At 36.3% G+C, this 24,285-nt stretch overlaps 3 protein-coding genes across 8 annotated transcripts in view; 1 reads left to right on the plus strand and 2 right to left on the minus strand.

Moving 5' to 3' along the window:
* Window positions 1-3,956: 3,956 nt before the first annotated feature.
* On the minus strand, window positions 3,957-9,097 carry LOC113047918 (chromobox protein homolog 6-like). Of its 4 annotated transcripts, none has more exons than XM_026209303.1 (5): window positions 8,805-9,097; window positions 7,646-7,689; window positions 7,495-7,560; window positions 6,609-6,675; window positions 3,957-5,656 (listed from the first exon to the last, which is right to left on the minus strand). In XM_026209303.1, exons 1-5 carry the CDS (start codon window positions 8,871-8,873, stop codon window positions 4,430-4,432), a joined length of 1,473 nt encoding a protein of 490 aa, XP_026065088.1. In that variant the 5' UTR covers window positions 8,874-9,097; the 3' UTR covers window positions 3,957-4,429. The 4 variants fall into 4 exon arrangements, with proteins under 4 accessions (XP_026065088.1, XP_026065096.1, XP_026065105.1 ...); XM_026209311.1 differs by having other exon boundaries at window positions 8,240-9,097; XM_026209320.1 differs by lacking the exon at window positions 7,646-7,689 and having other exon boundaries at window positions 7,495-7,554; window positions 8,805-9,096.
* Window positions 9,098-9,266: 169 nt separating this feature from the next.
* Window positions 9,267-16,799, plus strand: LOC113047933 (brain-specific angiogenesis inhibitor 1-associated protein 2-like protein 2). The gene is made up of 14 exons (XM_026209344.1): window positions 9,267-9,681; window positions 10,296-10,371; window positions 11,627-11,713; window positions 12,338-12,399; window positions 12,513-12,584; window positions 12,818-12,898; window positions 13,387-13,518; window positions 13,832-13,933; window positions 14,307-14,367; window positions 14,463-14,655; window positions 15,477-15,542; window positions 15,615-15,777; window positions 16,109-16,149; window positions 16,268-16,799. The coding sequence occupies exons 1-14, from the start codon at window positions 9,628-9,630 to the stop codon at window positions 16,338-16,340; spliced, it is 1,263 nt and encodes a 420-aa protein (XP_026065129.1). The 5' UTR covers window positions 9,267-9,627; the 3' UTR covers window positions 16,341-16,799.
* A 1,405-nt stretch (window positions 16,800-18,204) lies between these two features.
* Window positions 18,205-24,285, minus strand: part of pvalb6 (parvalbumin 6) — a 42,445-nt gene continuing 36,364 nt past the window's right edge. For 2 of the 3 annotated variants that reach the window (XM_026209361.1, XM_026209378.1), the window contains exons 2-5: window positions 20,534-20,602; window positions 19,370-19,502; window positions 19,130-19,239; window positions 18,205-18,654 (exon numbers count right to left, since the gene is read on the minus strand). In XM_026209361.1, coding sequence (XP_026065146.1) covers window positions 18,629-18,654; window positions 19,130-19,239; window positions 19,370-19,502; window positions 20,534-20,602 — 338 coding nt within the window. In that variant the 3' untranslated portion in view covers window positions 18,205-18,628. The remainder of the gene's footprint in view (window positions 18,655-19,129; window positions 19,240-19,369; window positions 19,503-20,533; window positions 20,603-24,285) is intronic. The other variant, XM_026209371.1, reaches the window with a different exon arrangement.

Raw genomic sequence — 24,285 nt, forward strand, 5'->3', positions numbered from 1 at the left:
ACAGTGCATAATTTGTAAAATCATAAACACAATTCCTTTATTAAAACAGCCAGTGAGCTTAGCTACACTTCTACTTCAAAGACGGTACAAAAATTGTCATGATTTTCAACACTTTGGCAATTACAAGTCTGTACACAATACATAAAGCAATGAAAAATAATTATCGCTTTGCTATGGTCACTACAGAATAAAATCAAGCATGAAGTTATTATATAAAAATTAATATTTACAACAAAAACGACCAGATCAAAAAGGCAACATGCATAAATCATTCACATAATCATCACTGGCTAATAAGAGGTTTCATACAGAAAAAGAAGGGGAAAAACAAATTATGGTTCAAAAGTTTTCACATTTAAAACAACTGGCATGAGATTAAAACTCAGAACTTATAATAATGAAGAATGCATTCATTTTTTCTCTCAAACACACATTCACTGTTGAAGCCAGGTCAATGTGAAAAACTACACAGAATGGATCAGAAGTTACACAGTGGACGTAAGGCGCATCCTCAAACATCTGGGACAATAGTGATCTGTGCATAACACTTTCAGCTGAAGCTCCAGATCTGGTTGAATGCTGGCCTGATAGTTGTGCCTGAACGTTTGAATGTGAAAATTTTTTAAATTGTGAAATTATTTTTAAATTGTGAAGTGACATTCAGCCAAGTATGGTGACCCATACTCAGAATTTGTGCTCTGCATTTAACCCATCCGAAGTGCACACACACAGAGCAGTGAACACACACACACACACTGTGAGCACACACCCGGAGCAGTGGGCAGCCATTTATGCTGCGGCACCCGGGGAGCAGTTGGGGGTTCGATGCCTTGCTCAAGGGCACCTAAGTCGAGGTATTGAAGGTGGAGAGAGAACTGTACATGCACTCCCCCACTCACAATTCCTGCCGGCCCGAGACCAGAACCCACAACCCATCGATTGGGAGACCAACCCTCAAACCATTAGGCCACGACCATTAGGCCACGACAATGTTCACTAGAAGTTAAAGTCTTATGTAGGTAGTCCAATATACTATTTGATTTTTTGGATAGTTGAAGTTTTGGATGACATGTTAGAAAGTTTTTCAATGAATTCTATAGGATATTTAATTGTCTTGGGAAATCAAGTCCAGTGAGAGAATAATTGAGAACAGTCTGAAGAACTGTGATGGGTCTGCTGGACGTAGTACAGTACATTGGCTTTATAAAGGCAACGTAATAAGTTACACAATGTTAAAGTGTATATAAAAGTCATGAGAAAGCTCCATTCTGACTTACATAAAACCGGAGCTGCAGGTTCTTTCCAAGGAATGAATTCCACATATTCAAACTTCACTCAAATGAATCACACCAAAATCAGAGCTATGTGTGATCGGTTTGAAAACATCTATATATTCAACTCTTCATTTGCACAAAGGCATGAGTGCATTTACTTTTAATCTTTTTAAATAACACAAACATGAAAACATGCATTCTTAGTGCTGAGGAATTAGCAATTCCTCAAATTAGCCATTTAACACACACACACACACACACACACACACACACACAGTATGGCTAAACAAACAATATGGCTGAACAAACTCTATTACAATAAAAATCAATTGAATACAGGTCTACCGGAGAATGTGTCCTTAAGACATCCTCATCATGGAGGTCTGAGCTAAAATGTCAGCAGATGTGGAAGAATAATAAGAGTCTGGATTCAGCGGGATAAACAGAATGATGCCCTGAACTCAGAGCCAATATCCTGACGGGGATTTTGAGAGGAAATCTTGATTCTCAATCCCTCTCCATGCACACGTCTTGGAGTGCTGGTTAAGTGGGATTACAGGGGAGGCCACAAAGATCAGAAGATTCTGTATTTGCTGAAAATATCAGCGATTTAGGACCAACAAGATGCAAACCATAAAGCTGCAAAGAGCAGGACTGAAAGTCTGATTGCTGATGACATAAATATTCATAAGCAAAAAAGAAAAAAGAAAAGAAAAGGTTTTTAAAGAGGTTTCAAGAATAGAACATACTTTAAACCAGAACAAAAATCTAATTGACAATTAACACATTAATGACAGTACACACTGAAGAGCTTCATCACATCACATAAATTAAGATTTATTAACGTAATCTAGAGTGCCAATTCTGGCTATTCATTTTTGAGTCAATTAATCAATCAAGTCCAGACTTAAAATAAGGTTTAAATAAGGTATATAAAAGGCTTGATGGACATTGAGAACAAGGCACACCAGGAACTAAGGAAAACTGCACTATGAGCTCATTTTGTGACCCTAAGCAAAGCCCTAAACATTGTGTTTGGCCACATCACATCAATGACATCATCATCCATTTCATCAGGCTAGTGTACTTCGCCTGTGCCTTTTTGTTTTTAAACTCTGACACTGGCTTGCATCAAGACCCAAGCCCATGGGGTTTAAACATCAGCTCTCATTATAAGCCAAACTGGAGGGTAAAGACCGTTCCAACCACATCAGGACTAGATCAAAAGCTTGCTTTTTGCCAATGTCTAAGCAAATACTCTTTCTCTGGATTCAAAGTCTCATACCCCACACTTTCTCTGCTGAGATCGATCTATCCCTGCTGATAAATAGAGAGCAGGATGACATTAAAACAATTCCTGGGATGGCTAGACGATATTCGTTTTCAAACTGAAAAAAGTGAGAGAGAGAGCGCTAGATGATCTTATGGAATTAACTTGTGCTCAAAGCTTTTTACAGCACAAGAATCTAGTCTCTTCTACAATAGAGTACTTTAGAAAGAAACAAAAGAGCTTTATCTGAATCTATCTGTTTTTGGAAAGGCAAAACTAAAACAACATTAACATGAATATGTTAGTCATTAACATATAATTAACAGTTTCTTGTCCATCAGTTAACAGAGATTTCCAGTTACATTAAAGGGGAAAACCTAGGAAAAGCACAGAAGGATCTCATTCCTTACTGGCTTAGATTCATGAAAATTGGCCATTACATCTGCATTTCAGCTTCGCAACAACAAAACCTCCTGTTCTTCATTCTTTCACCTGAGTATTTCTTACTGTATGACTATGAACCAAATCCCTTTGCGAAAGGGACAGTGGGTAAGACAGTATAAACACTTGCCATATAGTTTCGACTGAGATAAAACATACATGTTTGACAGAGCTGGTTGAGTTGTTGACCACAGATGGTTGTTATTCTGCTTCATTATGAAGATACTGGCTGTGTGGATGCTTAAAGGTGGAGATGTTTGTGTCAGGTACCTGCCACATGCCAAAGCTTAACTTAAAACAAAAATAGCCAGGGTCCAAAATTAACTGACGGGTGAACTGAGCACGTTTTATAGCCATTAATATTTCTTACAAGCAAAGAAACTGCATCCTGCTGTTCTAATCACAATATATAGTTGATTTCCTCTTGAAAATTAAAAACAATTTCTGGAGGTAATTACGCAAAAAAAAAAAAAAAAAAAAAACGTCCAAAAAGTCCTGTAATCAGTAAATTACCAGCCAAATCTTACTATTAATTTTATAAATGTAAAATGTAAAACTTAAAATGAGCCCTTGTTTACAGCACAATACAATGTTAGTGATGCTATACATTATACAGATACAACAAATGAATTGAGTAAATAGAATCCATTATGGAAGTGAGTTGATGCAGATAATACTTGGTTTATATTATATACTGCTGTTCAAAAGGTTGGAATCAGTATGATTTTTTTTAAAAGACATTATTACTTTTGGTTAAAGAAATTGTAAAAAATTCAAAAATAACAAATATTTCAAATAAGTTGAAAAAAAATTGCTGAAAAAAAGTGCTGCTATTTTTAACTTTATATTCATCAAAGAATCCTGTAAAAAATGTATTGATGTTTCCACAAAAATATTTCACAACACAACTGTTTTTAACATGATTTCTGAAGGATCATGTGACACCGATGGCTGCAGAAATGGCTGCTGAAAAGTCAACTTTGCCATCATAGAAATCAAAAAAATTTTTAAATGCTAAAATAGAAAACCAATCTTAATTTATCAATACTGTTTGTACTTGTCTTACAAAAAAAATTCTTACCAAACTTTTGAACGACAGTGTATTTATTCAAACGATATGAAATATAAGGAATAAATACCATACAGGAAGTTGTTTGGCACATCTTTCAAGAAGCCACTGGTGTGTAAATCCATTCTTAAAGAGGTCCATGTGTTCAGATTAAAAACAGTGAGCCTTATTCTGAGACATTCTTTTTTACGATTATAAAAGTCATGGCACAAAAGTCATGGCACAGTGTTGTAGAGTGGACAGCTTGGCCACATCTCTTAACAAAGACTCACATGAGCACCAGGCAGCTAGAAACTTTAAACAAACGGCTAACAAACCTTCTAATATCCCTTCTGAAGGCTAAAGGAGGAGGCCGTATCTAGGCCGGGTCTGCACTCATGTTTTGTTGGGGTGTTGCTTTGGCTGTTTTGTGTCATGTTGAGCTAATATATTTTTGGGGTAGCAGGGAGGAGGGTTAACAGAAGGTGGATGACAGAACTCCTTTATCGTTACGGTGAGGAGGTTAGCTGTGATGTCCGTTACGACCACATTGGCACATTTGGATGTCATGTCAGGACGCCAGTCCAAATCTTCCTCTTCCTCAGATGGTTCTTCTGACACAGGCACCTCAGGGACTTTGAGCGGATGACGGCCAGAGAAGGGATGGCGACGCCGCAATCTCTTGTCCATTTCATGAGGTACAGAAAGGTCCAGGATGCGTTCGTTGTCTTCTGAGGAGGACGACGCAGAGGACGATGAGGAAAACATAGGAGAGGAGGGAAGAGAAGTAGGAACCAAGCTGTTTTCGGATGGCACAGTTTGAGCGCTGTGTTTGTGAAGTGTGGGATCTGGCGCCTTGATTGTGGAGGACTTGGGCTGCAATGAGGAACGCTGGGATTGGGTTTGTGGCGGGGAGTTCGGCTCACCATCGGAAACTTCAGAGCTTGAGTTTGAAGGAGGAAGTTCATCAAGAGTCTGATTTTTGGAGGAAGAGAGATTCTTTGCCGTGTTATCGCGACTCTCTCCACTTTGAGTCTGGTTCTCTGCATTGTTCAGAGAGTGAGAATCAAAGAGCTTTCCAAAAACAGGAAACCCAGAATTTCTGTTGGGGGTCGGGATTCCTCGGTAGGAAAACTCTCCAAACCGCCTGTTTTTCCCAATCACCCTGTTCCGGGATGGAATCTTCTGTCGGCCAAAATGGGACTGCTGGGCGGAGGGCACATGTGTCCTTCTACTATTAGGAACTCCACCGTGCCCAGCCTTGTCAACCACTTTGAGGTTCAGAATGACCCGTCCTTTCTTTACTTCCCTGGGTTTGACTTTACGATTGAGAATGCGGACCGTTTCTGAGAAAGGACTTACTGTTGGACGGGACGAAAAAGGACCAGAGGGACTGACTGTTTGGTCTGGGCGGGGCAAGGGGCGACGAGCCATGCGATGGCAGCGGTGAATGTCTTTCTTCAGTTTGGGCTGAGCAGTGCCCGACTGCAGTTTAGCATTGGAAGGGGCGGTTGGGGTGTAGGACGGTGCAGCCGAGGGCGGAGGAAACTTGGAGTGCTGCTTGGGATGAGTGTGCTTGAACTCTGGGACTCGTGAGGAAGTCTCTGCAACCTGTGCTCTTGACTAAATATTTGGGAAAAAATTAAAAATGATTTCCTTATTACAGGTTTAGTTTATCAAAAATATGCAAATTCAGTCATCTATTACTTTCATGTTGTTCCAAACAAAAACATGCACACTTGATGCGCAAGAACCAATGAGGTTAGTTTGATGTGCTCAGCTTTGATCAGTGTTTATATGTAAATAAAAGTGAATTAAATATGCATTAAACTGCTCAATAACTATGAATTTCTTTGCAATATCTTTATGAACGTCAAAGTTTTGGTTGCATTGACTAGAGGTCTGTATTCACACAGGACCCTAAAGAACGGAGTGTTGCGAACAAATTTTGAATTTTTGATACTGAGGTATGTGTGGGAAGCGGTAGAAATAAATGACTCGTGGGACTCAATATGTGACAGCAATAGAAAGAACCTTGCTTTTGCCTGCTGCAAACAAGGTAAAGTTATAACCATCATGTGTCACATTCATGTCATTTTCATTGTGTGCTGGATGTTAAATCAGTATTACCTTGGCTTTATTTGAAAAAATATGATTCCCAATGCACACAAATGACGGAGTGCCCTGTTGGTTACAGTGTTTGCTTCCTTTTTATTTATATGCTTTGTTTTTATGTTTCTGTATTTGTGAAAAATACTGTAAAGGATTACAGTATCAAGAAGTTGTCATCTAAAAATAAGTATGTTTATTTTACATATTTATTCCTAAATTCTTTTTTTAATTATTTTGAATATATATATATATATATATATATATATATATATATATATATATATATATATATATATATATATATATATATATATATAAATATTGGGTTGGGAATGACAGAATGGGAATAATATGAATGATGAAATAATTTTTTTGGGACCATTTTGAATATTTCAACATATCTTGATGACCTTGCAGAAGACAAAATCCATTTATTTCCAGTCAGTTGGTATTGCTGACATACCTTTAGAAGCAATAATTTAGGTTTCGGGCCTCTCTTTTTAGGTCCATACATCTCCTGCTCCCGCTCTCTGGGTAAAAACAGTTGTTCAAAAAGGTTTTTTATTATGTCATTGTTTGCACTGGTTGTGCCAGTTTCAGCTTTATGAACCACAAACTTCCTATGAGCAAAAGTATGACTAAAAAGTTTTACTTCAGACTTCATGTAACTCCGACTTAAGTATTCATGTAATTTTCTTTATATAAGAATATTAAAAAATATTCATTGATCACAAACCTGATTAATCATTAACCATATAAATGTAACAAACCGTTCAAAAGTAGGACACTGTCAAATATTAATTGGGAAATTATTCCAGTTATTAACAGGTTTTACAGAAAAAGCTGAAAGACAAAAAATCTGTAAATTTAAACTGCGCTGCACAAGCTCTTTTTTGTCTTATATTATCAGTTTCTAAAGAAAAACAATTGTTTAAGGGGCGAGGGTGCAAGATTATTAATCATTCTGTACATTAAATAACAATTGTAAAACATCTAAAGAGTCTAAAACAACTCCAAGATATTTCAAATCTGGTACAATTTGTAATTTTTTACCATTGACTAATATATCTGGTTGGACCTCTTCTTTCTTTATGGTTTTAAAATACATAAATAAAATTAAGATTAAAATTTAATTTAATTTATGCATTTAGCAGACGCTTTTATTCAAAGTGACTTACAGTGCATCCAGGCTATCAATTTTTACATATCATGTGTTCCCATAAAGGCACCTCTCTGAACATTTAATGTTAAACAACACTGAATTCATATTTTTTAGAAGTCCATTTCCTTTAAATATGTTAATCCGGAAAAATTTTGATTTTGCAACAATAAAACACTTAATAACGCACTTTTGTTCAAATGCTGCAACGAGTCGTTCATCTAGGATGTTCTCCTCCGGTTCCCATGTGCTGTACCTACAAAATATACAGATCATTTAACATCCATGACTTACTAGATACACAAAACGTAACATAGAAAATCATGTTTCTGTTCACTTACTTTATTGCCCATCCTTTCCATTTCACTAGGTACTCCATCCGTCCCTAAAAAAGACAGATCAGATTCAGTTCCCAACATTTCTGGAAGATATCTTTCATTGCAGAATAGCTGATCCAAAAGGACCAATCTGTCATTATTAACTCTCTATACTGCTGCTATTAAACCAATTTAGTGTCAGTTTGACAAAGCTAATTGAGTACTTGCTAATGCTATACAGTGATATGGACCACTTTTAAGGTGCCAATTATTTTGTCCTTTTTTGGCACTTGACAGTCCCAGTTTCCATTCATGTCCATTGTATGGAATAAATAAATAAATTCAAAACCTGTGTTTCACACAAGAAAGTAAGTCCATGCAATCTTGGAAAGAGGGTGAGAGAGTAAAATGTTGACAAACCCCCCAAATTAGGGTAAACTACTCCTTTGAACAATCCTGACCCGATTAAATGTAATATTTAAATATGTTAATTCAGTAATGAACTCAAATCAAATGCGTGCGCATGCGTTGTGTAACATAATACACAAAAAGTTGTTCCATGTATTAAGTGTCTGGATATGCCGGTTTTGATTTGACAACCAACATTTTTTTACGTACCGTCCCTCAAAAAAATCGTTGGTCGTCCTAAAAACAAAAACAAACAGCGAGTTGAACGTATAAACGAGTGGTTGCTACGCGACGCGACGCCACCGATATAGAATGTCAACATTCTGTTATACATTTACTAAACGTTCATCCTGCAAACGCACGAAATGCGCACAGTTTTGTTTATTTTAACGCACTGTAAACGTCTTTATTGTCTAAGCAACAGTCTTCGTGTTCTAGTTGGGTAGAATCGTGTCGCGGCGTGTCAGACTAACCGGCCTTTGTCAAAAATAATGTGCACTTCGGGCAGACATTAAAAAGCTAACGTGCTAACAGCAAGAGCTCCATCTGGCGCTACTCGAATCTAAACGAACTTTGACAACACACGGAGCTCAAAAATGAGGATTTTAGCGCCCTAAAAATTAATGCATTGCTGACTAATTTTATGATCGTATAGGAAAGCATGGTGCTTTCCTGCAGTTCAGCGCACTGCGCTCGGTCTGCAGGGCTAAAGTTAGTGCGTCTGTAGGCCGCAATGAAAGGAAATAAAACGAGTTTTAATAATGTACGGACTGACCTTACGGACGCGGCGCTTCAGGATGGCTTCAGCGGCAAACACTCGGTCCCCTGCCGCAGACAGCTCCATCTTTAGTGGGACAGCAGAGACGGGCTCTTCTGCGGAAGCAATGGAGGGGAGACTGCGCCGTGGAGGAGTGAACTAATCACAAACACACGCGTGTGCGTGCGTGCATGCGTGCGCGCGCGCCTCGAACCCAGGGGTCCATGCAGAACAATGCACTGCCTCTATCTATCTATCTATCTATCTATCTATCTATCTATCTATCTATCTATCTATCTATCTATCTATCTATCTATCTATCTATCTATCTATCTATCTATCTCTAGCCTATAAATATTAGTATCATGTTTTTATTATATTTTATACATTTCAAAATCATTATATATTATACATTTTATATTTTATTAAAATTAAAATATGCTGTGCGATGATGCTTATTGTGGATAATGATGGGAATGAGCAAACATGTAAAGGTAATAAAGGTTTGTGATCACTGCACTGAGAAAAAAAAAAAAGCACAAATAGGGGCTTTTCAACACCAGTCCTGTCTCCTATCACAGGTGGAGAGTGTTTATGGCAGGTGTCTCAGTCACATTTTTATTACTCGGCGCTGTTCAATAAATCACAGGCCATACGGGTGACAATCTCTCTCTCTCTCTCTGTCTCTCTCTCTCTCACACACACACACACACACACACTCACAAGCGGAACGAGACAGGAGAGGACACAGGAGACGAAGGGGAGACAGCAGGGGGTCATCTGTCAGTCTGGTTGTTTTTTTGTTTAGTCAGTGGATGTTGTTTATTTGTTTCAGATCAGGATGTCAGGACAAAACAGTGATCAACTGCACCGCTCCACTCTGGCCATTTATACGGTAAGCGTGAAGCCTCTCACTCCTGAGTGTGAATTATACACAATCACATGTGTATCAACTCATCAGAACAAGATTCATATAAATACAAGGATCTGGATTTATATTAGTATAAAGATTTATAATGTGCAGAAAAATTTGCCTATATGTTTTTTTAAAAATATATAATTAATAATAATAATACATTAATCATAAATAATGAATCAATTGAAATTATTAATAATATCTGAAAAAGAATGAATCTATAAATACGTATATAATTTAAAATATTATAAATTATTGTCTGTTTTACATAGATTATGTCTAAAATAATATATAAATACATATAATTTAAAATATGATAAAGTTATTGTACATTGTATGTTTTTTTTAGATAGATCACATATATATATATATATATATATATATATATATATATATATATATATATATATATATATATATATATAGGGAAATGGCTATATTTCAGAAGTGATTTTAGATTACATTTTGTTGTGACAAACAGCAATCAGCAACCAAGGTGACAGATTGTTGTGCAGTTGTAACAGCATGTGTTGACATCTGATCTGTTATCGGAGTTGGACTCTCATTCTCTCACTGTTTGTCAATCTTCTCAGAGCATAATGGAGCAGTTCAACCCCAGCCTGCAGAGACTGGTGGCACTGGGAAACAGCTACGTTCAGGCTTTCCAAGGCAAGTCAACACAAGAAAGAATGAATGCAGTAGATGATAAACTGTAAAAGACGGAAGGAGAAAGAAGGAAAACAGAGTGGTTGAACTTTGGCCTGCCGGTTGTCATTGATAAGTCAGCATTGCTGCAGCGTCATTGGCTGATTCAACATCATTGTTTAATGACTGTCTGTTTTATGATTCTTGAGTTTCACTCAGGGATGTCCCGTGAAAGACTTTAAACTTTTGAAAAATGACTATCAAAAAAAAAAAAACATCACATTTGTTTGATAGCCATCTTTCAACAGATTAAAGAACCAATTAAATATAGTGGTTTGCTGACTGGACAATGAATATTTGACTTTATATGAAAAATAAAAATAAAATCTTTATTGACTAACTAAACATTTAAATTAAGCTCAAACGAAAAAAGCGGACAAAAATTACCAAAACAGGAAATAAAATAATATAATTAAAACAAGACAACAAATCTCCAGATTAAACAAAATGCACAAAATAAATGATATATTGTCTGTCTAAAAAAATCTTAAAAGGTTAACTCAAAAACAAGATTTTGTCATCATTTAATTCCTCGTGTTATTCCAGCCCTGTATTACTTTTTTTCTTCTGCTGAACACAAAAGGAGAAACCTTCTTCACTGTCGCTCTCAAATCTCATTTAAAGTTGCAAATGTTGAAACATTTTCTGAAAAATACACTTTCATATTCAAATGTATTATGCAGCTTTGTATCATGTTTGTTGTCACTGAAGCCATCCATCACTGGTTTTTGTATGTCTTGTACACCATCAAAAAAGTGGCAAATTGAAACGAATTTCAAAATATTTCATATTTTATCTCAGGTAAATGAATCTTGTTTTAAGGTTGTTCAGATATTATTAATGTTATTACAATGTAAGCTAATCAATATATTAGTATACCTGTGTAATGTAAATCTTTACATGTCTTAATGTTAATATTTCATATTTTGTTTAACTGTAAATTTGGTGTATACTTAGTGGATAATGATGGAAATGAGACTAGTTGTCTTCTTGGTGTCTATCCCAATGAAAATGATGAATTTAATACAACTATTTATATAATTGTAATGACAACATAAAATATATGAATGAAATCGAAGTCACCTTTGATAAAATTGTTGGCCATATGTGTAAATGTAGTGAACTCTAATTTTAATGTATCTAATTGAATTAAAATGTTGAATATTTTATTTCAGGTAAATGAATCACGTTTTAAAGATGTGTCTTTGTGTGTCTCTAGCTCTTGCCGTCACCAGTGAGGCTTATTTCAGTGCTCTGTCTAAGATGGGTGAGCAGGCCATGCAGACTATGTCGTCGCCTTTGCTGGGTGAGCTTTCATTTCCTCTTATCATTTCATTTCCTTTCACACTTTTAAATTACAGCAGGACATGTTTCTGTCAAACTCAGAGATTTACGATACACAGTTCATTTACTTTTTGCTGATGAATATGTACTTTCCATCGCAGGGACAGAGCGGGAAAGAAAGAGAGTTTTGTGTGTTTATTGAGGGTGATAAATTGGGAGGGAGCCAGTGTCCTTCACACACTCATATTGTACTTTGCTCTTGTAAATTCACGTCATTCCTTACCGGATCTCTAAAACACACGATTGTGTGTGTGTGTGTGTGTGTGTGTGTGTTTATAGCTGACATCTATCACCCTGCTGTGGCTTAATCGAAAAAAATTTCATTAAATTTCAATGGTGTTTATGTTGCTATGAATCATATTTTATGAGCACAGTGAAATGGTATGAGAGAGTATGTGTGAGGGTGAGTTTTGTAGTTAATATCAGATAACTGCACCTCCTCTGTGATGTAAAATCATAAATGATGACACAGCGTCATCTTGGGAGTGCAACCTATCAAGGAAAAAATGTGCACTTTAACACATGGACACTCAGCCAGAAGATACAATGGCTGTCATAAGGCTGTGTGTGTGTTTTTGTGTTGCAGGCGATGTTTTGATCCAGATCTCAGACAGTCAGAGGAGACTCACCAATGAGCTGGAGGGAGTGGTGCGTTACCCATCCTCCTCTATTGACCCATCTTTCGAGATCTTCTGCTCCTATAAAATTGTTGACATAATGCATGTTTGATCACGTTTAATGATTCTGTGTGATCGATTCAGTTCCACTGGTTCCACTCCGAGGTCCTTCGAGAGATGGACAACAATGTCAGACTGGATAAAGAATACATATTGGTGAGTAGTTTGGTATACACTTCAGATGCAAACAAAAAAATAATATTGTAAGAACAGGAAACATGCACAAACACCCTTTGTTCTTAAAAATACAGCTATATTTAAGAGCATATTACCTAATAATAGATTCTTTATCCTTTAGCCAACTCATAACAAGGGACATATTCTGACTGAAATGAATATGAATATTGAAACTATAATGGTTGATGTTGTCGGGTCACTTTCTCCTCCAGAGCAGCAGGAGGCGCTATGAGATGGAAGTGAGAAACCAGGCAACGGCACTGGAGAGACAGATGAGGCGGGGGGTCCCACAGGTGAGAGGAGTGTAAGACCCTTGCCTAATGGCACATTAGATGTGGAAATGTTCGTGGTGGCCGGAAGACTGTAGACAGTCTCATTTGTCATGTTAAGATTCAGAAGGCAGATTGCAATTGGAAATGAACCACCACAATTCTGTTTGATGTTTAGAGACGAGAAAATCTGAAATCAGTCATTACTCTGCGTACTAAAGTTTGGGGACTGTCAGATGTTTTAATATTTTTGATTGAAGTCTCCTACGTTCACAGAGGCGACTCTTATTTAATCTACAATACAGTAAAAACTACTTTTGAACGGTTGTGTGGGCTTAAGGGCTTGGCGCTTGTTTACTTACTACTTACAGAAGTGTCTTCAACAAAACAACTGTTTTTAAGAGAGTTGAAGCCAAATTGATGCTGTAGGGCATTATTATCATTTATGATGGTACAAAATATGAAAAAATAATGATAATGATGTTTACTGTAATAATGCTGTTTGTGTGTAGGATGGCAGCGAATATGTGCACTTTCTCAGAGAGTGTCAGAGAGAGGCGTTAAAGGAGGAAGAAAGAAGATATCGATTCCTGGCGGAGAAACACAGCGGATTCACCCAGTCTGTTGCATATCTCATGAACAAGGTTAATGGCATTACTTTTTATTAATTTATATAATTAACTAGTTGCTTAATGAGTGTCAGAGAGCTTCGGGGTGTAACCAAAGTGATATGTATCTATTATTATGGAGAATTTGTGTCAAAATGTAGTGAAAGTGTTATTGTAAAAGCTGAAAGTGTTATTTCAATTTTTCTGACTAATTATTGGAATTAGGGGAAAAAAATATGCTATATAAAATGATTTTCTAGAATATGATTTTTTTTCTGCCTATTAAAAATTGTTTGGAAGTGCTCAGTTTGATTAACTTGTGTTTAAAGGACTGTTATTCCTCCCACAGACAGGGGGCGGCCTGCAAAACAGAGCAGAGGGGTGGAAAGATCTGGTGAATCACACAAGAGAATCCCGTCCACGCACTCCATCACGACTGGAGGACAACACTGTGAGATTTAATTATTTTAAATTTAATATTTAAAAAATAATCATATGATGATATATTCAATGACACTTAGAGGCCCTAAATCAGAGGTACCAAAACTTTTGAATACAAATTGAAAAGTCAATTTTGCATTATTTCCAACTATATAGTAATATCCTTATATATAAATATATATATATATAATTATAAATGAAGATAAGCATCAATGGCATGTTTTGTAATTTTTTTCCCTTCTTCTTGTGATATGGTAGTATGTCGGGCCAAATCAAAGTTCATCACGGCCAAATTTGGCCCAGAGGCCCTGGTTTGCAGTTCTCTTCTCTAAATGATGATTCTGTTCATAGACATGTATGTTGAAACTTATGTTTCCATGTAGTTTTCTCAGCTTGATGTTAACCGCTGGGCAGAGCAACCGCTGGGCACGGTTCCCTCTAGAGGTGTGGAGACCTAATATTGAGATTAGAAAAAAAACAAAAACATTATGCATTATTTTTTGTGTTTAATATGACAAACTTCCACCCTTTCATCTCAGGCCCCTCCCCTCAGCCCAGTCATTCCAACTCCGTCTCAGGATTGGCTGGAGGCAGAGTGATGCGAGCACTGGTGCCTCACCCTCCCTCTGCAAACTCCACCCTCCTGCCGTTCTCCAGAGAGGAAACCATCACCCTTCTCATTAAAGAGCCGAGGAACGGCTGGCTGTTCGGCCGCTCTGATAGCTCTGGACGGTGAGAGATGTTTCACACCATAAACCAAACTATGTCTACTTTTATCCGGATACATATGAATACAGCTTTATCAAAATGTTCTGCCCACAATACATTAGCATTTTTCAAGCTTTTCCAAAAGTTTCTCATCAACACTGAAATGTCAGAAAAAGATGAAATCCTCTGTGCGTGTGTAAAACATAATAATAAAAGCTCACTGAGATGATACTGAGAGACCAGATATAATAAAGTTCTCATGCTGTTCTTCTGGCATTATTATTTTATAAGCAAATTATTTCACCAAGGGATCACAATTGCCCTTATGTTTTGTCGCAGGACGGCGATTGTGTTATCTTATCGTATGTATAATATGAAGACTGAACAAAGTAACACTGATTTTTAGCATTGCTATGAAAGTGAATAACACTTAGCAGGCACATACTGGTGGTAATATGTATCCTAGATATCTATCAGTACAATAAGCATTTCATGACTAAACATGCGTTATTTTTAATGTTATTTGTTATAGCCCACAAATGCAACACTTATGGGCTTTTTTTTTTAATCCACATGGGAAATCATCATCTAAAGCTCAGTTTTTACAGGACAAAAACATGCTGTCTCATTGTGAATGGAAGGCCAAATCAGAAAAAATTTGTTTAGAAGGATTAGTTCAGAAGTATAGCCTTAGACTAGGCTTTTAACCATGAAGTCCTAGATTCAAACTCCAGTGTCCATTCATAAAATGAAGAGTTATCTTTAGTAATGCATTAAAATACACATACAACACTCAGATGGACCACCTGATTTTGTTTCCTGCTCATTCAATCTGCATTGTTCAGGCAAGGCTGGTTCCCAGCTGCTTATGTGGGGCCCATGGATGAACCACCTGGACCACCTGATTCAAGGTAAGCTTATACTGCACATTTCCCAAAACCTGCGCATCAGTCTCATGACCTTTGACCTCTTTCTCTGTTCAGTAGCAGCTCTTTCAGACGCAGCAGCAGTATGAGTAACCTCCTCGACCAACCCGTGAACAGAAGCCAACAAACAGCTCCGCCTGTACCTCCGCCACCACCGCCAGCTACGTCATCCAGATCCAGCAGTTCCCGGCCGGTCACTCCCACCCCTTCAGAAAACAGAGTAAGACCTGTTCAAATCAACAGAAGCAGCTTTACAGGAACAGTTCACCCAAAGATACTGTCATCATTTACTCACTCTCACTCTATGAGTTTCTTTCTTCTGCTGTATACCAAAGAAGAAGAATGTGGCTAACCAAACATTTGACAGTAGCCACTTACGTCTAAAGGTTTTTTTTCTTCTTTTTCTCAATGCTCTGGAAGTCAGCTGTTTGGCTACCAACATTTTTAGAAAATATATTTTTTATGCTCAACGCAAGAAGCAAACTCATACAAAGCCAGAATCTGCAGAATGTGCTAAATATATATATTTTTTTTATATTTTTTTTTTATAGATTCAAGATAACTATGATTCTCGACCACAGCTTTTTCCAAGGTTGGTAGAAACATGTTTCTTATCCATTAACCCCCAAAATGTGTTGCTTTTTTGTTTTTCTCAGGCACTAAGGCAGATATTTGTGTTTAACATGATCATTTTCTTTCTCTTTTTACAGAGGCACAAATCCATTTGCCACTGTAAAGCTGAAACCCACCAAAACCAATGACAGATCAGCTCCACGCATATGAATAAGATTTCTTCACCAGCTAATAAGTGCTGCACATTTTACTGTACATTGTTCAGCTATTTTGAAAAACATTAATTTTCCAGTGTAATCAGTACAAAGCATCACATTTAAGACAATGCAACTCAAGAATGATCAACACTAGTCTTTAAAAGTCCATTAAAGCAGGTAGTTAAGATAATTTACCTTAACCTTCAGGCTGTTGGAGGGTCTGCGGCACCAAACAATAAATAACACTCTTTTATATATAATGACCTCATAAATATCTGGGCACATAAGTCACACTTAAAATGTATGAATTTCATGATGTGGCATATTCAAACAAACACTGTGGATTTAGTAGATGTGTGAAGTCAGTTCTATTATACACCGGTATAGTTCATCTTATTAACTATGAACATGTTGAACTGACAACTTATGAAACCTGGTGAAATATAACACATAATAAATAAAACATAATTGGTGAAATGTTTGTCTTGAAAGGTGTCAAATGTCCACTTTGGTTTGATATTTTGTCATATAATGGAATGACATTCTTAAATGTGGCTAGCACATGTCCAAATATTTGTTAATTTTCTCTGTATTTTAAAACATGACAACACATCCTGGCTTTTCTTGTCCTGTGTCCTCCAGTCCACTATAAAGAGCATCAGGTTTTGTATGCTGGAGTATTGATCAACCAGGAAAAGTAAATGCAGGTCAGCTCAAGTGCTTTTAAGTGCTGAGATAAGTGTCTTTTTTTTCATCTGAACATTTTTAAATAATTGTATGTGATTTGCATTTTGTAAGCAAAACACTTCTTAAAGCACACTACAAATACATTTTATAAATGTAATCTGTCAAATGTTCTGCCATTGGGGCTGGTTTAACTACAGTTCTGTGTGGTCTGACCTCTGGGACCCCTAGCATCGGGGATAAACGACTGTCGGTCTCTCTCCCACTCTATGCTTGAACTTTGTCTCTCGGTTTAGTTAATTTATCTGACATGTCCAATTATAAGCTGCCCTTAAATTGGCTGTTCTGTCTGCTTAAGTGCCTATAAAGTGAATGTTCATTTTAACCTTGACAGTAATTGGTGTGACCTTCTCCTGAGGTGTCGAGCACATTAGTACAAACCAATTTGTAGGGATGTTTCGTATTTCATCAGTAAGGTTATTTTTTTCTTGTTTAATTGATGCTGAATAATCAAAACAGAAACATGTGATGTGACTATATCACAGAAGTAATTTGCGTCTCTAAACCAGTGATTACAAGAAAAGATAAAGTCTCTCCTGTAAATATCTTGAACAAATTCTTTACATCTTTATCTGTTTAGCAAATAAAATGTAAAGTTGATTCTGTGTTTCTGAAGTGGTCATTTTTTGATAGATTCTTTGTTAAGGAGTAACTAACTAAAAGTAACAATGCCACTAACCACTATGTTGTGTGTCAGATGTCAGGATTGTGCAGCATTCAGAATTTAAATTGAGAATGACTTTTAAATTCTTATTACATTCCTGAATTAGAATTGAGATTGAAATTTGAATGAGGAAGTAAAATTAAAAATGAACTGAAATATAAAGAAATTAATATAACTGTCATGATAGATAGATAGATAGGTAGATAGATAGATAGATAGATAGATAGATAGATAGATAGATTTCACAGAATTACAATATATTAAATTCCTCTTAATCCTACCATTCAAATTCCAATTCAAATTACAGTGGGGTGTGGCCAATTCCATTTAAATACACTCATGAATACCAATGAATTAAAAGAGAAAATTATGTAATTCAAAATTTTGCAACCCTGTCAGGACATACTGTACTTCCACCTAATTCTAAAAAAAGAGAGAGAACACAAACAGATTGATTACACACTGGAACTCTTGAGGCATTGTCTCTTTATTTAGTTTTCTTTCACAACTTGACCTATTTCTTCTTTTGGTGTGTTTTACAACGGCTTGTTACCGGAGAGATGGAGAGTTTGGGGTGGGGGGTGAAGATAAAGACAGACAAAAAAATAGTGGACGATGGAGAATACATTGTTTTCTTTTCTAATATATCTACATATTGCCGGCATGAGGTAAAGGTCTCTTGATCCACACACTTGCAGAAACACTCACTTTTGTATAAAAATAAAAATAAATAGCATGAAGGTCAGTTTGTGTGTCGGGAGGTGTTCAGGATGGGGCGTGCAAGCGTGTGAGGGTGTGTGTAAGTGAGTGTGTGTGTCTGTGCTTCAGGGGCGTTACGCTGAGGTCAAGGTCAAGGGGTCATGAGGTATGAACAGGCCAAGAATTTGAGCCACTTATTCGCGAACCAAAGCAGCAAACTCTGAAACAGAAAGAGAAAGAGACGAAAAAAGTGCATAATATGGGTTAGTAGAAGCATCATATTCATAAGGGCTCCAGACTGCAACTAAAATTGTGTAAAGTGCAATAAAAAAAAATTTATAAATGAAAAATAAATAAATGCTACAGTAACTTAAAAAAGTAATCAGTTTTGAAAACTTTGTGTGCATCCATATACAGTTTTGTGATATATCAGAATAAGAGTCATGGTGTCTGATTCAAATGATGAATAATGAAAAAGTTATTTTCAATGAGTCATTCTGAAAGATTCATAGTAGTACTTTTTATATTTTAAAAAGAAAGTGTTTTCATATCTTATCACTTATCAAAGTCAGGGCTCCCACTGGTGCCCCCTCAACAAAAAAATAAATAAAATAAATGACAATAAATAAATAAAATTAATAAATAAAACAGATGCATGACACCCATGGTGTTATGGTATATTACTTTCATTATACCTTCTGCTCCAATCTTTCCATCTCCATCTTTGTCCGCAGCCTGCAGGAATGCTTTGGTCTCTTTATCAGTCAGGTCTCTCCCATCTGGAGCAAAATGCTTCAAAACACACCTGCACAGAGGAAACAAAGTGAGTCTTTCAAATGTATTGTGTTCCCGCCTTTAACTTTGAGAGTTTCAATGACTAATTTTACTGGTAACAAGCTTGATTTTTTTGTACTGTAGAAATGGTGTAATCTTACTTAAGTTCCTCTTCCTCTATAAAGCCGCTGTTATCTGCATCCAGGATGTGGAAAGCCTTCTTCACATCATCAGCTGACTTCACCTTCAGTCCGACCATCTCAAAAAACCTCTTGTGGTCGAATGAGTCAACAGCTACAAAGCCACAAAAAGAGAGAGAATGAATGACGTTTTGTCCAGAAACTAGGAAATGTTTACATGGAAAAGGGAATTGTGTCATCATTTCCTCACACTCATATAATTCCAAACCTGTATGCCTTTCTTTTGTTGAACAAAAAAGGTGAATTTTCTCTTGATATAATGAAAGTAAATAGAGTTTGGGACTGTCAAGCTTCAAACAGAACAAAAACAAGCACCATAAATGTATCATAACCTATTATTATACTATATTAATACTATACTATTTCCCATACTATTTGTGCACTATGTGTTTTGAAGTCATATAATAGTAAACAGACTGAATGAACAGACTTATGGTTTGGATGTCTTAAAACCTGCCCTCTGCGTTGGCTCTCAAATCAAATATGTTGCATTAGCCAAGTATGACGGGAAGATTTCAGTCAAATTGCATGAGTCATGTGAACTACTTTTGTGGTGCTTCTTTGTAATTTTTTAGTTTAATAGCCACAGTCTCCATAACCATAAATTATAATAAAAAGAACCAGGATATTAAATACTATTTTGGCTTCCAACAATTGTAAAAACAAGATTAAAAAGATAAAACAATTATTGTGCTGCTTTCCAATTTGCAATGATGCTCTGGCTTGTCATTTACATTATAAATCCAGCTAAAGTGGTGCACTTTAGCCCTTCCCTAAATGTTTAGTAGTTTTTAGCATATATATACACATTTCTTTTTAATTCATGTTTATGTACACACACACACACACACACACACACACACACACACATATATATATATATATATATATATATATATATATATATATATATATATATATATATATATATATATGAATTAATATATGAATATATGTGAAAAAATGCTCTCTGTGTAAACACTCTATAAATAAGGTGGTTTTACAAAAATTGACACTTATATTTACATCAGTTCTAAAGATGATTCTTTCTGCATACTATTTGTTTTTCAGTTTTTCAAACCATATTTTAGAGTAAGAGTATTCAGGATGGCAGGTCACAATCACCTTTAAATACATCCAGGGCTTTCTTAATGTCATCAGGGTTGAGGATGCTGTTCATCGCCATTTCTACAGAGGCAAAAAGAGACACAAACAGAGAAAGAGAAAGAAAATCAGCATTGATATACTGTATTGTCAAAAAGCAAATGGAATGTGAAACTATGCAGCTGACCAGCACACAATCACAAAGAGAAGGAACTGATAAAAGGCCTTCAAGAAGTCATATATTATGAACTAGTGTTGAGAGGTAAGGGAACGCCAAACACCTGACGTGTATGTGATGTGTGTATGTGATTCTTTTACTCCGGTCTAACTCTAGATCAGAGGGGAAAACATACTGAAGGCTTCTATATCTGCCTTCACATCCTGCCAAACAGAAGTCTCCAGTGTCCACAATCCTTCAGTGATTCCAAAGGATGAAGTTAGCATCCGACTGCCAGAGATATTACAACTATCAGGCGCACTCTGATTTTAAACTGTCATCCAGAAACTCTCAGAGAGCCCAAAGTCAGAGATCAGGATAAAAAATAACTTAAGCCGGAAATATGTTTTTAATCAGCACATATACACTGAACACATCCTCAGCAAATGACTCACATGTTTAGAGTTTGATAGTAAACTAATAGACTTTACTTCTCAGTTTTTAAAATGTCTTAAAGGGACACTTCATTCAAAAATGAACATTCTGTCATCTCATAAAGTCATATTTGGTACAAATATTAAATATTAATATTCAATTATAAATATAAATATCAAATTTGTTAAGATTCTTTTTAAAGGTGTTTCTGTCATGGTTGAAGATTGACTACCCTTGCTCACCGTATACTTTCTTTGTACAGTATGGAAAAGAAGAAAAAAACATTGTGGACCTCCTGCTAGTGCTTTTTTATTAACACTGATATACTATTACAGTTTTATTGAATTACATTTGATATTTTTCTTCACTTTAATTACAGTTGAAGTTGTAATAATTTGGTTTGGGTTTTGTCATTAAAAAAAAAAAAAAGATTATATAATATTTATGATGTTTTATTTATTTAGTATTAGTTATTTTAATACCTAAACTAAACAATGCCATTGCATTAAGAATAAAATAATCTTAAGTTTATATATTTATTAAATTGTACATATTTAATTTGATTTATATATTTAGTGTGTTTAAATTTAGTTTTATTTCAACTAAAAAAAAAATGTTTTTTAATAGTTTTACTAACGTTTTAATTTTAGATGGGGTTTACTTATACTTTTAATTAACAATGATAACCTTATTTTGTGATCTACAGAAAAAAAGAAAGCCATAAGTGGTTTGGAGAGACATGAGGCTGAGTAAATGATAACAGAACTATCCCTTTAAAACAGATGAGAATTTCCACATAAGTCAAGGTCAGATTAGTGTAATCATTCTTCTTAAAAAAACTTTTCCTAAATGGTTTTTAGCAGTCTTCTTGGCTTTCTACTGGTTTACCTGAACTGATCTGCCCACAGTTAAAAACTCATCATTGTCCTTTTCCCCATACCCTGCAGTATGGGTATGTGCAGGTGCACAGAGAAAGTACAGATTGTATTTTTTCCTTTCAGCTGGCTCCTCGTTTCATTGATCTGGATCAGGTGGAGGTCAGGCAAAAACAAGCCACAGCTCTGCTGACTGGAAAGTAGTGCAGCTGCTGACTTTCCTCAATGACGTTTGGTAAATGCGAATGTGAAGGTTTAATGTGGACGCCAGCTGAACTGGGGAAGGCAAACAAGCAGCACAACTGTTTTCAGCATTGTAATAATAAGAAATGTTTCTTGAGCATCAAATCAGCATATCAGAATGATTTCTGGAGGATCATGTGACACTGAAGACTGCCTTGCATTCAGCTTTGCATCACAGGAAGAAATTACATAAAAAAAAAACATTTAAAAATAAACAGTTATTTCACAATACTACTGTTTTAAAAAACAGTAAAGAGGTCTAGCGCCTCCACATTGTGCTCTGATTACACAACACTGGTGGGCTTTGTGTGGTGTGAACCTACTCTAGCTCTGCTCGGACCAGTTCAGAACCTGAGATCCAGATGAACAGGAAGATTACATGTGTCATTTAGATGACACTTTTATACAAAGCTACTTACCCTCCACATATTACCGGGACAGTCTCTCTGATGCAACCAGGGATATAAAATAACTTGTCCCCTACAATGCTGATACTTTATTGATCATTTTCTCAGGGTTTCTTTTTTCTAACCTTTCAGTTATCCTACTAGATATTTAGAAAATAGACTTCACTTGCCCTCAACTCTCCTTCACTGACACAAGACAGCATGTCTACTGAAATGAAATCTAATAATAAGATGCACTGTTCTGAGAATACTAAAAGAAGAACCGAAAGACACAAGCACATTCAGAATTGGTTCTTTTTCCACAGGAAGTTGAATTGGAATTAGAAAAACGGACCAAAAATTACAAGATCTACAAGACACAGTAACTTATTGTAGAGCGGCAACCTCCCGCTCTCTGTCGTGAAGCCAACGAGGAAGTAACTAAAACTGTAATTCATGGACTGGCCGCTGGAGGCTGGCTGCAAAAGGGAGTCAATTCCATAGACTCCCAATGTTAATGCCCTTCATGAGAACTGTGAGGGGGGTGAATTTTTTTTATAACTCATCTGTTTAAATTATATTAAAGTCCAACTGAAATAGAAATAGACCATATTTACTTTGTTTGCCTAAATTTATCGTTTTGTGGTGAACAGTTCATCCATGCAAGTCAATCCACACACACACACACACAAAAAATTATTTAATAAAAATCTGAAAATGCCCCTCCCCTCTGCATTGGAGGACCTTCCCTGATGACGTAGGTTTGATGGTTTGGGTGTCTGCTTCGCATCCATAACCATGCCTCTCCAACTGACAGTAGGAGGCTGCCTGCGTGTTTGCGAGCATAGACAGAGTGTGGAAGGAGAGATGGCGAGGAGGTGTATTTTTGGTTGTTGCACTCAGTAAACACTTTTCCCATTCCCTGAAATTCCCTCGTTACGGTCAAGATGGGTCGAATTTTTACATTTGGACGAAGGAGAGATAACAGAGAGGTCAAGGATGTGCTTGATGTGCTTCACAAATTGGACAGAACACGAAATGGGGTTTGTGAGATATCTGTCATTAACTACTTTTCTAGATCCAATCAGATGCTAGTCGGAAAATAAAGCCACGCCCACTATTTTTCCTCATTTAGTATTCCGTTTCTCTAGGAAATATGTCACAACACTGGAGAAAAGTCGTTTGCAACTTCCGGTTCACTCGGACTTTAAGCCTTAAAGGGATAGTTCAACCAAAAATCTAAATTATGTCATTAATGACTCACCCTCATGTTGTTCCAAACCTGTGAGACCTCCGTTTATCTTCGGAAAACAGTTTAAGATATTTTAGATTTAGTCCCTCCATTGAAACTGTGTGTATGGTATACTGTCCATGTCCAGAAAGATAATAAAAACATCATCAAAGTAGTCCATGTGACATCAGAGGGTCAGAATTTTTTGAAGCATTGAAAATACATTTTGGTCTAAAAATAGCAAAAACTACGGCTTTATTCAGCATTGTCTTCTCTTCCGTGTCTGTTGTGAGAGAGAGTTCAAAACAAAGCAGTTTGTGATATCCGGTTCGCGAACGAATCATTCAATGTAACCGGATCTTTTTGAACCAGTTCACCAAATTGAACTGAATCATTTTAAACGGTTCGTATCTCTAATACGCATTAATCCACAAATGACTTAAGCG

The sequence above is a fragment of the Carassius auratus genome, chromosome 3 (genome assembly GCF_003368295.1).
Source record: "Carassius auratus strain Wakin chromosome 3, ASM336829v1, whole genome shotgun sequence".
NCBI classification, from domain to species: domain Eukaryota; kingdom Metazoa; phylum Chordata; class Actinopteri; order Cypriniformes; family Cyprinidae; genus Carassius; species Carassius auratus.

Excerpts from the sequence above, each read along its gene's own strand:
- LOC113047918 (XM_026209303.1), bottom strand. The coding sequence starts at position 8,873 with ATGGAGCTGTCTGCGGCAGGGGACCGAGTGTTTGCCGCTGAAGCCATC. Across the intron at positions 7,690-8,804 it reads TGAAGCGCCGCGTCCGTAAG|GGACGGATGGAGTACCTAGT; the intron begins GTCAGTCCGTAC and ends TGTCTTTTTTAG. Across the intron at positions 6,676-7,494 it reads GTTGCAGCATTTGAACAAAA|AGAGCGGGAGCAGGAGATGT; the intron begins GTGCGTTATTAA and ends GTTTTTACCCAG.
- LOC113047933 (XM_026209344.1), top strand. The coding sequence starts at position 9,628 with ATGTCAGGACAAAACAGTGATCAACTGCACCGCTCCACTCTGGCCATT. Across the intron at positions 9,682-10,295 it reads CCACTCTGGCCATTTATACG|AGCATAATGGAGCAGTTCAA; the intron begins GTAAGCGTGAAG and ends CAATCTTCTCAG. Across the intron at positions 14,368-14,462 it reads GGGCACGGTTCCCTCTAGAG|GCCCCTCCCCTCAGCCCAGT; the intron begins GTGTGGAGACCT and ends CTTTCATCTCAG.